Genomic DNA, 13,434 nt, shown 5'->3' with positions numbered 1-13,434 from the left:
TGGTTTTTATTTATTTATTTATTTTTTTTATTATTATTTTTTTTTTTTGAGAAGTGGCGCGTGGTAAGTAAAATAGGGTAAGAGGTGCGTGAGATAGGGTTTATAAGTGGACCCCCACCAACCATGTGCCCTCTTCCTGTCTCCACCAGCTCCTGCCGCTCAATCATTAGTCTCTCCGTTCCCCCTTCTCCTCCTCTCCCTACTCATACTCACTCCCAAATCAAAACACACTAATTTCATTTCAATTATAACACAAACACCTCGATTTTTTTCAATTCACTGTCCACGAGAATTCTGTACTGTTACTATTGATCAATTAATCAGTGAAGCATCTTGATTAATTCTACTATGTCAACGTCTGCAGCTGACGGCAACGGTGATGAAGGAGCAATTATCGACCCTTCCCAGAAGGCCGGAGTCGACGGGAACAATAACGGCGCGTTGGTGGTGAAGAAACCACCGGCAAAGGACCGCCATAGCAAGGTCGACGGTAGAGGCCGCCGCATCCGCATGCCTATAATCTGCGCCGCCAGAGTTTTCCAGCTGACTCGTGAGCTCGGACACAAGTCTGATGGACAGACGATTGAGTGGCTTCTACGCCAGGCGGAGCCGTCGATTATAGCCGCCACTGGTACAGGTACTACTCCAGCCAGTTTCTCCACCGTCTCTGCCTCCAACCGAAATTCTTCTTCTGTCTCTGCTGCCCTAGACCACAAACCTCATTCTCATTCTCAGTCTTTGCTCTCACCATCGCCTTTCATTCTCGGCAAGCGTCTCCGTCCTGACGATGAAGACCAGCACCAGCACCACATCGCTAAAGATGACGTTACAGCTTCCGTGGGACCCACGGTAGCTGCGGGAGGGTTTTGGGCTTTGCCTGCCAGGCCAGATTTTGGGCAAGTCTGGAGCTTTGCTGCACCTCCTGGTGAAATGGTGGTTGCAGCCGCTGCATCGAATAATCCCCAGCAGCAGCAGCAGCAACCTTCGGCTTCCTTGAGGTTTCTTCAGCAGCAACAGCCATTGGGAATGGGGGAAGCATCAGCTGCAAGGGTTGGTAATTACTTGCCCATAGCTCAAGTACAGGGACATCACCTCAATTTGCTGGCATCTCTATCCGGTCATCCACCTCAATCCTCCGAACAACGAAGGGAAGGTGATGCAAATTGATTGTTAGTCGGGATGAATGCCTATCAGAGTGCTGTAAGAGAATCCAATTCGTCGTTTGTTGTTGATCATGTTGTTGATCATGATGATGTTTGGTCTGCTGAATGAATGTCTTTGTTAATATTGCATATGAATTGTTTGTTAAGTCATCATTAGTCTTTTTCGTTGGTTAGTTGCTTGTTGTGTTTTTAGAAGATAAAAGATAGATAAGTCCAACCCCGTAATTATCTAGATCTAGCTTTGGTAGAACTAATGTGTTTGTTATTGTGAATTGCATTGTGGTTTCATGGTAAATGATGCTGGTATTGATAAAATCGATCTCCAGTATTTGTGTTCAGAATTCAGAGTGCCATTGTAGTTTTTGCTTGGTTGATTGAGTACCCCAATTCATGTAAGATTATTACAACAATAAATGGAAATTTCTTCAGGCTGTTTTTTCCTATTGCTATATGTTTCTCTTGTTTCATTCTCATTATGGTATGATTCGAGAAGCAAGTTCTCTTTCAAAGAAAGAGTTGAAACCATTCTCAGTACTTCAATGTGATTGAACTATGTAGAAATCCTTCTAATTATGAAATGTGCTTAAATGAAGGATCAACTTGGATATTAGTTTTATCAGATGCAGCACTTGGAATAACTTTTTCCCACAATATCTCAAGTTTCCAGGTATTTATCGGTATATTTTGAAGTGTTCTCTTTTCTGGCATGGGAAGCTGCTTTCTAATTGTTTCTCAGGTTTCCACTTTGCACTGTTCATTCTTTTTTCTTGCACAAGTAAAATAGATTGTTAATAATGGTTATATATTTATAATTTCTGCTCCATATTGAATTTACTTTTTACCTTTAGCTGGTTGAGGCTGTGACATGATGCATTGATCCAGTTGAAGGAATTGTCATTCAAGTGATGTTTTCATATGTCTGTTATGCCTTTTTATCATCATTTGACAATCTTAAGGCTCCATATGGATCTTATCTTTCATTCTAAGGAAAGAAAGGAAAACAATGAGGAAAGCCTTTTTCTCATGCTTGGATCCCAAGGGTAAGTTTAGGAAATGAGCATGTAGACATGATCGAGAGAGAAACTTTACAAAATGTAAAATATTTTATTATCCCATTTGAAAAATATCAAGAAAAGGTGAGGTTGAATCGGTTATCACCAGTTTTCCATCCTTTGAAAACTAAGGATCCAGATGAACGTAAATATTGTAAGTTCAATCTTATTTTCTAACCCTTAATTCTCTATAATCTTCTGTGCAACCTTTGCATTGTTTTGTTGAAAATATCTGTTTTAGCCGACACCATCCAGAGCAACAAAAGAACTTCTCTGGCTGTCGAACCTCTATTGACAAAATAGCAATTTATTTGGAACTGAATGCTTGCAAATGTAAGCTCTAGTTGTTAAGTTGAGACACTTGATTTCGCATCAAAAGGTAGGAGTGACTTAATGCCCAACACTTATGCATAATTCCTCATAATCCGAGTCTAGTTATGATTTTTGTTTTGCAGGCAGATATCCACCATTAGGTTCAATGTGTTTAGTAAATTATATGTAAGAACCATGATATTTTCACCTCATACAGTTCGTCGTTCAATTCTTTCGAATTCATTGGATCTCTATGGACTTAAAGGTGAACCACAGGTTCAAGTATTCATGTATCTTACAGGTAGATACACTGAAGAAAATTCCCAGTGCCATGTCATTTAATTCTTTTATGTGCATTTCTTGACTAGAATCTTGTTATAATTTGACATCATGTTTTGGGCGTGCACGCACTTGCTTGTTTGTACCATGAAACTAGGCTCTGGCCGTCTCTTCGAAATTGCCTTCTTTCAGAGCTTCTACTTCTCAGATTTTGTTCGAACATTGAATGTGTGTATATGAGAGTATCTTTTCCGAATATTAGTTTTTTCACTTTATTGCTGCAATGCCTTCTGTGTTGCGAAGTATATTTTTAGTACAACTTTAGTAGAATGGTAGAAATAATGGTATATATGCATGGCAGTTAATGCATTAATGTTGTTTCTGTTGGGAATCTACTTATACATACACAGCGAAAAATTAAAATTATTTCGAGTCCCACCGAGGATCCCATTGTGTTTAAATAAAAATCGTGATAAAGATTGTACTTTTGAAAAATTTTGCAAACCTTTTACTTTTCTTTTTCTTCCTGTAATATTGATTCGCCATCCACAACTGTCCAATTGTCTAGCCTCCAACGGTGATCCACATAGAGAACAAGATTGCAGCTATCAGGGTTTTCTCCTCTTATGCTAGCAAAAATGATTATGAGGAAAAATCATGTGGATTGAAAACCCTAGCAATGTATTTATATAAGCCCAAACGGGCCTGTTCTGGCCCGGTCTGGTCCAATAGTTAATTAATCCATTTAATTAAATCAGATCCGTGAATTAATTAATCCAATTAATTAATTCGGGCCTATAAATAACCAACCCAATTAATTAATTTATCCAATGATTGTTAAATTAATTAATTGACAAATTGCAATCTTTCAATTCTCTTTTATGTGTGACCCATCAGGTTTCTGATCACGATGTCGAACGACATGAAATATTATTTTGATCTAATCAAAATTGATAAATTAAAATACCCTTTTAATTTATCGTCATTTCACACTCGTTATCCCAAAGTGACATCTAGCAATGTGTCAAGGCAATACATGTGACGGGGAATGTCACGTGGTATGACAATACCAAACTCGTTCGTTTACCGTGAAAATATAATCTCTTCGTTAATACGATCCGATCAATTATGAGATATGAAATTGTGTCAATTTCGATTATCGATCATATCTTTCACTCCACTATTAAGTTAATATAAGTCGAAAACTTCTTTTCAACTTATGAGTACACCTTGGCCAAAGATTTCATCGACTTAATTGAATGAAATACAGATCATAATCTTCTATTATCTAAGAGTGACGAATCTTTTATTGATCACAACCATCATACGATTCTTGACGTACCCGAACGATGTCGTATTAGCGGCTCTTTGTAGAGTAACATCCAACACCGTCAAAGTATGACTATCCTCATATAAGGTACCATGACGACCTCAAGTCAAAAAACTAATTCCACTATCGAACGTTAGATATTAACTACTAACACTCAAATAGTTATCCATATGGAATCTCTCGATGGGTCTCCAATGTTTTGTTCTATAACAAAATATCCACGTGTTCATTTAAGTGTCACCACACTTTAGCTTGTGAGATCACCTAGTTCACAAGTAAGAAATGCCACAGGTGATGGTCTATCCGTAATAACGATATCCGTATTTTATTATTACTTACGACCACGGATGATTTAAGATTCAATTAGATATAATTTGTATCTCACAATCACAACTCATTGTGATTAACAAATTATGAAAATTTGAATCTACGGACTCTATTATCTATTTAATTGTATATTAATTAAATAATAGATCTGCCATTAAATTGCATTAATTATATATCAAAAGTATTTATGTCCAAAGTTGATTGGATTTAGGGTATAATACTTACAAACTCGCACTTGCACTAGATCCAATCACTTATATATCCAATATCATAAGTCTACATGACGATCATGTTTATGCTACGACAACTCTTTGTCAGTGGATCTGCAATATTGTTAAATGTGGGAATTTGTTCTTTACTTTACTTCATTTCTATGTATTTTCTCTCTGATGAAATTATACCGCCTTAATACATGTTTGGATCATTGATGAGACTTTAGTTCCTTCGCTTTTGCAATGGCTCTATTGTTATCACAATACAATGGCATGTGATCAACAATATCAGGAACTACTCCAAGTTCATTTATGAACATCATGATCCAGATTGCAACTCTTTGCTACTTTTGAAGTAATCATGTATTAGGTTTCTTCTATTGAATCAACGGTTGCTTCACGTTTGGAATCTTTCCAACAAACTGCTTAAGAGTAAATCAGTTTCTCAAGATTTCATCTATGTAAATTGGGATGAGTTAAGCAATCTTTTAGATCTACCTCTATAGATTAAGTTGCTTCTCCCATATCGTTCATGAATAAATCATTTAACAACATTATTTCAACGATTGAAATATAGGGATGTTGTTTTCTATAATATTAGGAATACGACAATGCTCCCACTATCTTCTTGTAAACACACAATTCATTTTCAAATTTGATAACATTAAACATTTTGACTTTTTTCATCAAATCTAAGATTTCAGCTCCAATAGACTTCTCTTAACCTACAATCACAGTATGCAACTGTGGCAAGCAAAACTCGAATGGATTTCAACAAGGCTACAGGAGAAAGGTTTCACCAAGGTCAACACTTAACCTTTACTTTTAGCCTTACTTTATAGATATGGATATTCCCATTCATATTGACTTTTTCTTTGTAAACTATTTACAAAAACTCATGGATTTTATTCCATCAGGAGGCTTGACCAAGGTCCAACTCTTATTCACATATGTCGAGTTCATCTCAAGTTTCATGGCCTCTTGCTGTCTCTTTTAAGTTAACACTTGACTTTATTTTGGTGCAATTAATAGGTTCATCATCCCAGATCAGTAATACCTGATTAGTAATCACAAATTTGCACCTTCTTGAAGGTCGAATGATCCTACTAGATTCACATGGAGTTGACATGTCCTCAGGAGTCTTTACTTCCTGACCAAGAGTATGTCCCATATCAGATATGGGATCAAATTCGAATTTATCTACTTGGTCAACTATATTTGTGGACTCTTGAACTTTTTCAAGTTCTATTTTGCTTTCACTATCCTCCCTTAGAGTAAACATTTTCTCTAAGAAGACAATATGTCGTGAGATGAAGACTTTTTTCACGATAATAGAATTTATATTCAAATATCTGCTTTGAATATCCCACAAATATGTATTTATCGGATTTAGTGTCAAACTTATCCGATTTAAGGTGTTTCAAATAAGAGTCATGGCCTCAAACTTTCATATGAGATAAATTGGGACTACTGCCTTTTCCATTGGATTTCTATTAACCAATTTAGATGTGACATGATTTAGTGTGTTGCACACTACAATCAATGCATGACCCCAAAACAATTTTGGGAGATTTGCATGGCTTGTTATTAATCGCATTATATCTAATAATTAACGATTCCTCCTTTTAGATACACCCCTATGTTGCAGTGTATATGGAGGATTTCACTGCAAGAGAATCTCATTCTCTCTTAGATAATCTAAATTTTATCTTTAAGATATTTTCACTCGATCGAATCTTAATGTAAGAGTATCTTTACCTATTTATTTCTCTACTTCTAGTTTGAATCCTTTGAACTTTTTAAGAGTTTCATATTTGAATTTTCATCAAGTATATGATCATTGATGAAATAAGAGAAACATTACCTAACCTCATTTGACATGAGTCCATATGCACCACTATGCATTAGACCAGTGATTATGCTGATCTTTCTTCTTTTCAAGTAAAAGAAGATTTGGTCATTGTGTCAGACATACATAATTTGTACTTGTCAAAATCAATTAATCTCGAGTACACATCTTTATGTAACTTTGAAATTGCATTTTATCTATATGACAAAGTCTATCATGCCAAATTTTGGTAATAATTAGATTATCGCATTTATGCCTTATAATTTTTATACTCATTTTAAAATCCTTAGTATTAAAGAATATAAATATCGTTTTGTAATTTATCATAACCATTAGGATCTTTATCAAGATAAACGAAAACAACTATTGTCCTTAACATTAAAATAGTTCATGTTCGAACATGAAATTCATTTTAATGTTCCAGCTATGGTTGGTGTAAAGCGACATTTCTCTAATTTCAATACTAAACCAAAAGGCAATGGCAAGAAGTATATTCATACAGGCAATGCAGCAACCTTTGTTCATCTCCAATGTGTATGTCAACTTCTCCCTTTCGTAGTGGTCTACTTTTATTTGGTTTCTCTATATTTGCATAATTATGAGATTTACATTTGGTATCAAATACCTAAGAAACTCATGAAGTAGACATAAGTCACGCTATATTCCTTCCAATGACCTTTCATTCTATAGTGAGACCAAGGGTCATTAAATTTGGTGTTGTCTTTCGCTTAGACTGTCTTAACCATATTGGGTGCTTTCACAAAGCCCATTTAGACTTCCTCTTAATATCTTTAGAGGAATCAATGGTTTGCCCACTACCAATTTTGATAAAGAGCTTAACAGTCCTAAGCATGTCAAGCAACTTAATGAGTATACATTCAAGCTTATTCATATCATAATTCATAATTAGTATGAATAACTCTATGACAGAGATTGCAGAGCTAAGTCAATACTTAGTTCATAGTTAATTATTGAACTCAGTTAAGACACTTCTCATGTCAATCATCTTCAGTACATGAGGATTGACTGAAGATTCTTTTGTCACTTTGCATCGGTATAGTTGTTTGAAAGTCTCATATACATTCACACATGATTGCTATCATACAACTCTTTGTAATGAAGAATTATGTGTTAACATCTATTCTCTCAAGTTACTTTTGTAACTCAGGTGACATAGTTGCAGGTATCACATACGTTGCAGTACTATTGTCATTACTGCGTTTATTATAGCAGTCTCCTCTTCCTTAATCGAGTCATCACTAGATGTCTCTGAAAAATGGCTACTTAAGGACAACCAACTTCCTCATATTTGAGAACAATTTTCAAATTGTAGTGCCAATCAAGAAGATTTAATTTGGCTGTTGGCATCCAATATGCCTCAAATACACGTGGTTACTCACGATTCAATAAATATAAATGACGAAAAGAAAAAGAATAATATATAAAATGTATCAATTAATTTAACATGAACTTTTATTAAATTAATTATGCTCCCAGGGGCGGACCAATTGCCCCCACTGGGCCCTAAATTTTTTTGACATTTAAAAAGGCCCATACAATAGATTAATAGAAGCCCATGATTTTTAACTCAAGCCCAACAATCTTTAAGTTTTTAACATTGAAAATAAGGTCCATAATTCCCAAACCCTATGGATCAGATTCCAGAACCAGTAAGAGGCAACAAGAGTGGGCGACTGTGAGACGGAGGACGGACGGTGCGATGCAAATAGATTGAAGAAACAAAATCTGGTAATTAATTTCTCTGTCTTAATCTTATTATTTATGTTTTTGTTAGTTATTTATGCAAATAGCAAGTTTAGATATTGTGGTTGGATTAAAAAAATATATGAAGCCGTAGCCGTCAGTCGTGAACGGTGAATCAGTGAAAGTGAATGAAATGAATTGATATTTCAGCAATATGAATTGATAATGTCTTAAATTGTAAATTGTTGTATACCTTATATTTAATCAATTTCTTCCTAAGTTCCTATCTCTTGGAAATTGGAATTTGGAGCAGGGGCAAAGTCGAAAATGTGTTGAATTTGGAATCTTGGATTGTAGATTTGTAGTGGTTCAGTTGTTTCCTTGTTGGACTTGGATTCTCAAATGTTAATTGTTACCCTTTTTACGTATTTTTATCAGAACTTAAAAAAAAATTTACATTAGGATTTAAGTCTCTTGGGTTTTAGTTGCTTATATTTGATATCCAAGTATCCATCTGAGTATTTGTATTTCATTTATATTTCTCGAGAAACTCACTTATTTTTTAGATCAAGGTCATTTTAGTTCATCAATTTTAGATTCGGAGTTCATCTCTTAACTTTCCATTTCACCGTTGGTATATTTATGCAAGCTTTGTTTGGCTTGTAGGATAGGAAGATATGTTGAGATATTTTAAAAAGGTATCTCAAATATCTATTGAAGAAAATGTTGAGGTAAAGAAACAACGCATTGAGGAAATTTCTATTGATGAAAATGTCGAGGCAAAGGAAGTCAGTGGTAAGGATGCTACTGTTGGAGAAAATGATAAAGCAAAGGAAGCAAGTATTGATGACACTAATTTTCAAGAAAATGATGAGGTAAAGAAATCAAGTATTGAGCATATTGATGTTGCACAACTTCCCACGGATCCCGGATTAAGAACTCCAATATTGAATTATAATGTTAATCTTCGAGATCAAATAAGAAGAGCATACTTGCAGAGAGGTTCGTGTCAACCTCGGAGTCATGTGTTTCCACATAAAAAATCAAGGCGATTCATTCCTGCTTGATTCAATGAATATCCTGATTGGTTAGAATATAGTATAAGTAAAAATGCTGCATTTTGCTTATATTGTTATCTTTTCGAACCAAATAATGGAGAACAAGGAGGTGGTGATGCTTTTGTAAAAGAAGGTTCCATAATTTTAAAAAGAAGGATAGACTTGGAGTTCATGTTGGAGATGTCCATAGTGCACACAATCAAGCCCGAAGAAACTGTAAAGCCTTGATGAATCAAGAGCAACATATTGAGACAGTTTTATTCAAGTAGTCAAAAAGAGCATGGACTGCATATCGAATTCGTTTGAATGTATCAATTGATTGTATACGACTTCTTTTACGTTAAGGACTAGCTTTTCGTGGTCATGATGAGTGTGAAGAGTCAAATAATCAAGGTAACTTTCTTGAACAGTTGAAGTTTCTAGCTGATCGTAATGAAAGGATTAAAGCTGTCACTTTGAAAAATGCTCCAAAAAATCACAAACTAACATCACCAAAAATTCAGAAGGATATTGTAAGTGCTGGAGCTATTGAAACGATTGATGTTATCATCAAAGATATTGATGATACATTCTTTTCAATTTTAGTCGATGAATCTCAAGATATCTCAGTGAAGGAACAAATGTCTGTTGTTTTACGTTATGTTGATAAGACGGGACATGTGGTTGAAAGTTTTATTGGAATTGAACATGTTTCCATTACTACAGCTCTATCATTTAAAGCGGCTATAGATAAATTATTTTCAAGATATGGGTTGAGTATATCCAGACTGCGAGGTCAAGGTTATGATGGGACGAGTAATATGCAAGGTGAGTTCAAAGGTCTTAAAACACTTATTTTGAAAGAGAATCCAAGTGCCTATTATGTTCATTGTTTTGCTCATCAACTTCAGTTAGCTCTTGTAGTTATAGCAAAGAAGCATAAGAAAATCCAAAAACTCTTTAATTTGGTTTCTAACATGGTGAATATTGTTGGAGCTTCTTCTAAACGTTGTGTTATTCTTCGAGAGAAACAAGAAGCCATAATTTCTGAAGCACTCATTAATGGTGAGATTTCAAGTGGGCGAGGTCTTAATCAACAAAGTACTATTGCACGTTTTGGTGATACACGTTGGGGATCGCATTATTGTACTTTGGTTAGTTTGATATTGATGTTCTCACCTATAATTGATGTCATTGAAATGATTTCAATTGATGGATCAACACGTGAACAAAGTTGTGATGCTGATAATTTATTAGACTCAATGCAGTCATTTGAGTTTGTGTTTAATTTACATCTCATGAGAACTATCTTAGGAATTTCCAATGAATTGTCTACGGCATTACAAAGAAAAGATCAGGATATTGTAAATGCCATGAGTTTAGTGACAGTATGCAAACAAAGACTCCAAGAAATGAGGGACAATGAGTGGGATTCTTTTTTGGATGAAGTCGTTTCTTTTTGTCAAAAGCATAATATTGATGTTCCTGATATGGATAGTGTGTTTGTACGCCCAGGTTGCTCATGGCGTAATACTGAAGAAATGACAAATTTTCATCGCTTTCATGTGGATTTATTTTATTCTATCATTGATATGCAACTTCAAGAATTGAATGATCGTTTTTCTGAGGTAAGTACAGAGTTACTTCTTTGTTTAGCATGTTTATGCCCCGATGATTCATTCTCTGCTTTTGACAAGGATAAATTAATTCGTCTTGCTATGTATTATCCTAAAGATTTTCAAAGATACAACTCATGACACTTGATGATCAGCTTCGAAACTATATTGTTGATATGCGCTCTATCAAGGAGTTCAGAGAATTGAAGGGACTTAGTGAACTTGCATTGAAGTTGGTTGAGACCAGAAGAAATAAAGTGTATCCATTAGTTTACATGCTTGTGACTTTAAGATTAACTCTTTCAGTTGCTACTGCTTCAGTTGAAAGAGTATTTTCGGCTATGAACATTATGAAGAATCGACTGCGTAATCAAATTGGAGACCAGTGGATGAATGATAGCTTAGTTGTGTATGTGGAAAAAGATGTATTTAATGAAATCGATAACAAGACTATTATATGGCGTTTTCAAAGTATGAGAAACCGTAAGGAACAATTGTAAAAAAGTACTACGTTTTGATTATTATCGTTATTTCTAACTTGAAATTCTTTTTTACGTAATTTTTTCTTGCCCCCACTGGATCATAATCCTGGGTCCGCCCCTGTATGCTCCCACTGTTTAATACAAATTTATGATCCTCTTACATAAATTTATGGAGTTCATACTTGACTCCCAGTGGGCTGAGATTTCATCTATTATATTAAGACCTTAAGTGTACTCAACAAACCTTAATATAACATTTGGGTAGATACTATTATCAATTGTATCTTCATACAACTTCCAGATCATTAAGCTGACAACTCTTTATTTTCACACATCTTATGTATTAGTTTAACATACCTCTAAAATTTATCTCCTTGAGTGTACTCAACAAAAGATAAATTTTAATTAAGTCAAACCCGTCATTCAGAAATATCAAATATTTCATAGTGTCAAACATATCCCTAATATACCAGTTTTGAGTGTACTCAACAAACTGAGACAATTTGGGATTCTGATTTTTCACTATAATGACAGAAGGCGATTTTAAATGTGACTTAATATTTTATGGAGGGATTTTGCATTCAAATATCTCATCGTAACAATAATATACATTTTATTGTACATCTACCATGCAAATAAATATATATATAACATAATATAATAGTGTGGACGATAATGAAATTTTACTATCTAGTATTCCTAAGCCATAAGGAAGACTAGTTGGTCAATTCCTAGGGGATATAGCATTGAGCAGTATCAATGCACAATCTCCATGGTCTCATCCTCTTCTTGTCTCTTCAATTAATCTAGTTGCAATATATATCCTATACTAGTTGGCACGCAGGTTTAAATGAAATTGGACTCGCAGACTCATAGCATCAATAACAATAATGGACTTGTAGGTCCAAAATAATTAAGAGCTCGCAAGCTCATAATACTAACAATAATAACGGGCTTGCATGCCCAACAAAACGACAAGAATAAAAATTAATTATTCAACATATCCATACGATCGAGTCCATAATCATCCACTAATAATACATTCATCACATAAATGTAAGTATATTTAATATATAATATTATATCCTAACATGTTTCAAGTTTCTAGCAATTAATTCGTTTAAACTTTTTTAGACAAATAGATGGAACAATTAAATAATTAATTAATCAATTAATTTAATTAGCGGGCATATTTAATTAAAATCAAATTTTAATTAAATATCAAATTAGAGTCCAATTCTAATTTCAAAATTCAAGGCGATTAAAATCAAATTTTAATCAAATAACAAAATTAGAGTCAAACTCTAATTCTAAGAATTTAGTGCGAACTTATTTTAATTAAAATCAAATTTTAATTAAATAACATATTAGGACGAACCTGCTTAATTAAAATCAAATTTTAATTAAACACCAAATTAGAATCTAAGTCTAATTTTAAATGAAATTTTAGGGCGGGACAATTTAATTAAAATGAAATTTTAATTAAATATCAAATTAGAATCTAATTCTAACTTCGAGAATATCTTCGGGTGAAAAATTAATTAAAGTCAAATTTTAATTAAGTCCTAAATTAGAGTTTAGAGTCCAACTCTAATTTAAATTGAATCAATATTTTAAACTAAGATAACACCCCTAAATAAAATAAAATTCAATTGGGATCAAAGTTTAACATTTAAGTTAAAAACCAATTTTAACAAAAATATGGAAGTCGTCAATTTTAAATAAAACTTCACTTTGGGCCAAATTAATAAATATGGGTCAAAATTAACTTCAATTTTAAAACACTTTTCAAAATTGCAATCCAAATCCTTTTTGAAAAATTACGAGCAAGACCTTCTAAATTCGCAAATTGTAGAATAGGTCCTCATTTAAAAATTACAATAGGACCCTAGAAATTAAATTGCAGGTAGGGGCCTGGAAATTATCAATTTTCATTGAAGGCCCCCTTATCAAAACGACCTCTGGTTAGAGGAAACCCTAGAAAAATTCACCCAATTGAAGAAAATCCAAAATTCCTTCATTATATTTCAAAAATCAGGGGGCGGCGCTCGCCGGCGTTGTCCCTCTACAG

At 34.1% G+C, this 13,434-nt stretch overlaps 1 protein-coding gene across 1 annotated transcript; it reads left to right on the top strand.

Moving 5' to 3' along the window:
- Positions 1-151: 151 nt before the first annotated feature.
- On the top strand, positions 152-1,606 carry LOC111388074 (transcription factor TCP7-like). The gene has a single exon (XM_023012736.1). It carries the CDS (start codon positions 349-351, stop codon positions 1,165-1,167), a length of 819 nt encoding a protein of 272 aa, XP_022868504.1. The 5' UTR covers positions 152-348; the 3' UTR covers positions 1,168-1,606.
- Positions 1,607-13,434: the final 11,828 nt, after the last annotated feature.

The sequence above is a fragment of the Olea europaea genome, unplaced genomic scaffold (genome assembly GCF_002742605.1).
Source record: "Olea europaea var. sylvestris unplaced genomic scaffold, O_europaea_v1 scaffold452, whole genome shotgun sequence".
NCBI lineage: Eukaryota > Viridiplantae > Streptophyta > Magnoliopsida > Lamiales > Oleaceae > Olea > Olea europaea.
Note: the sequence above shows the minus strand (reverse complement) of the source record. Positions and strands in the feature narration are given on the sequence as shown.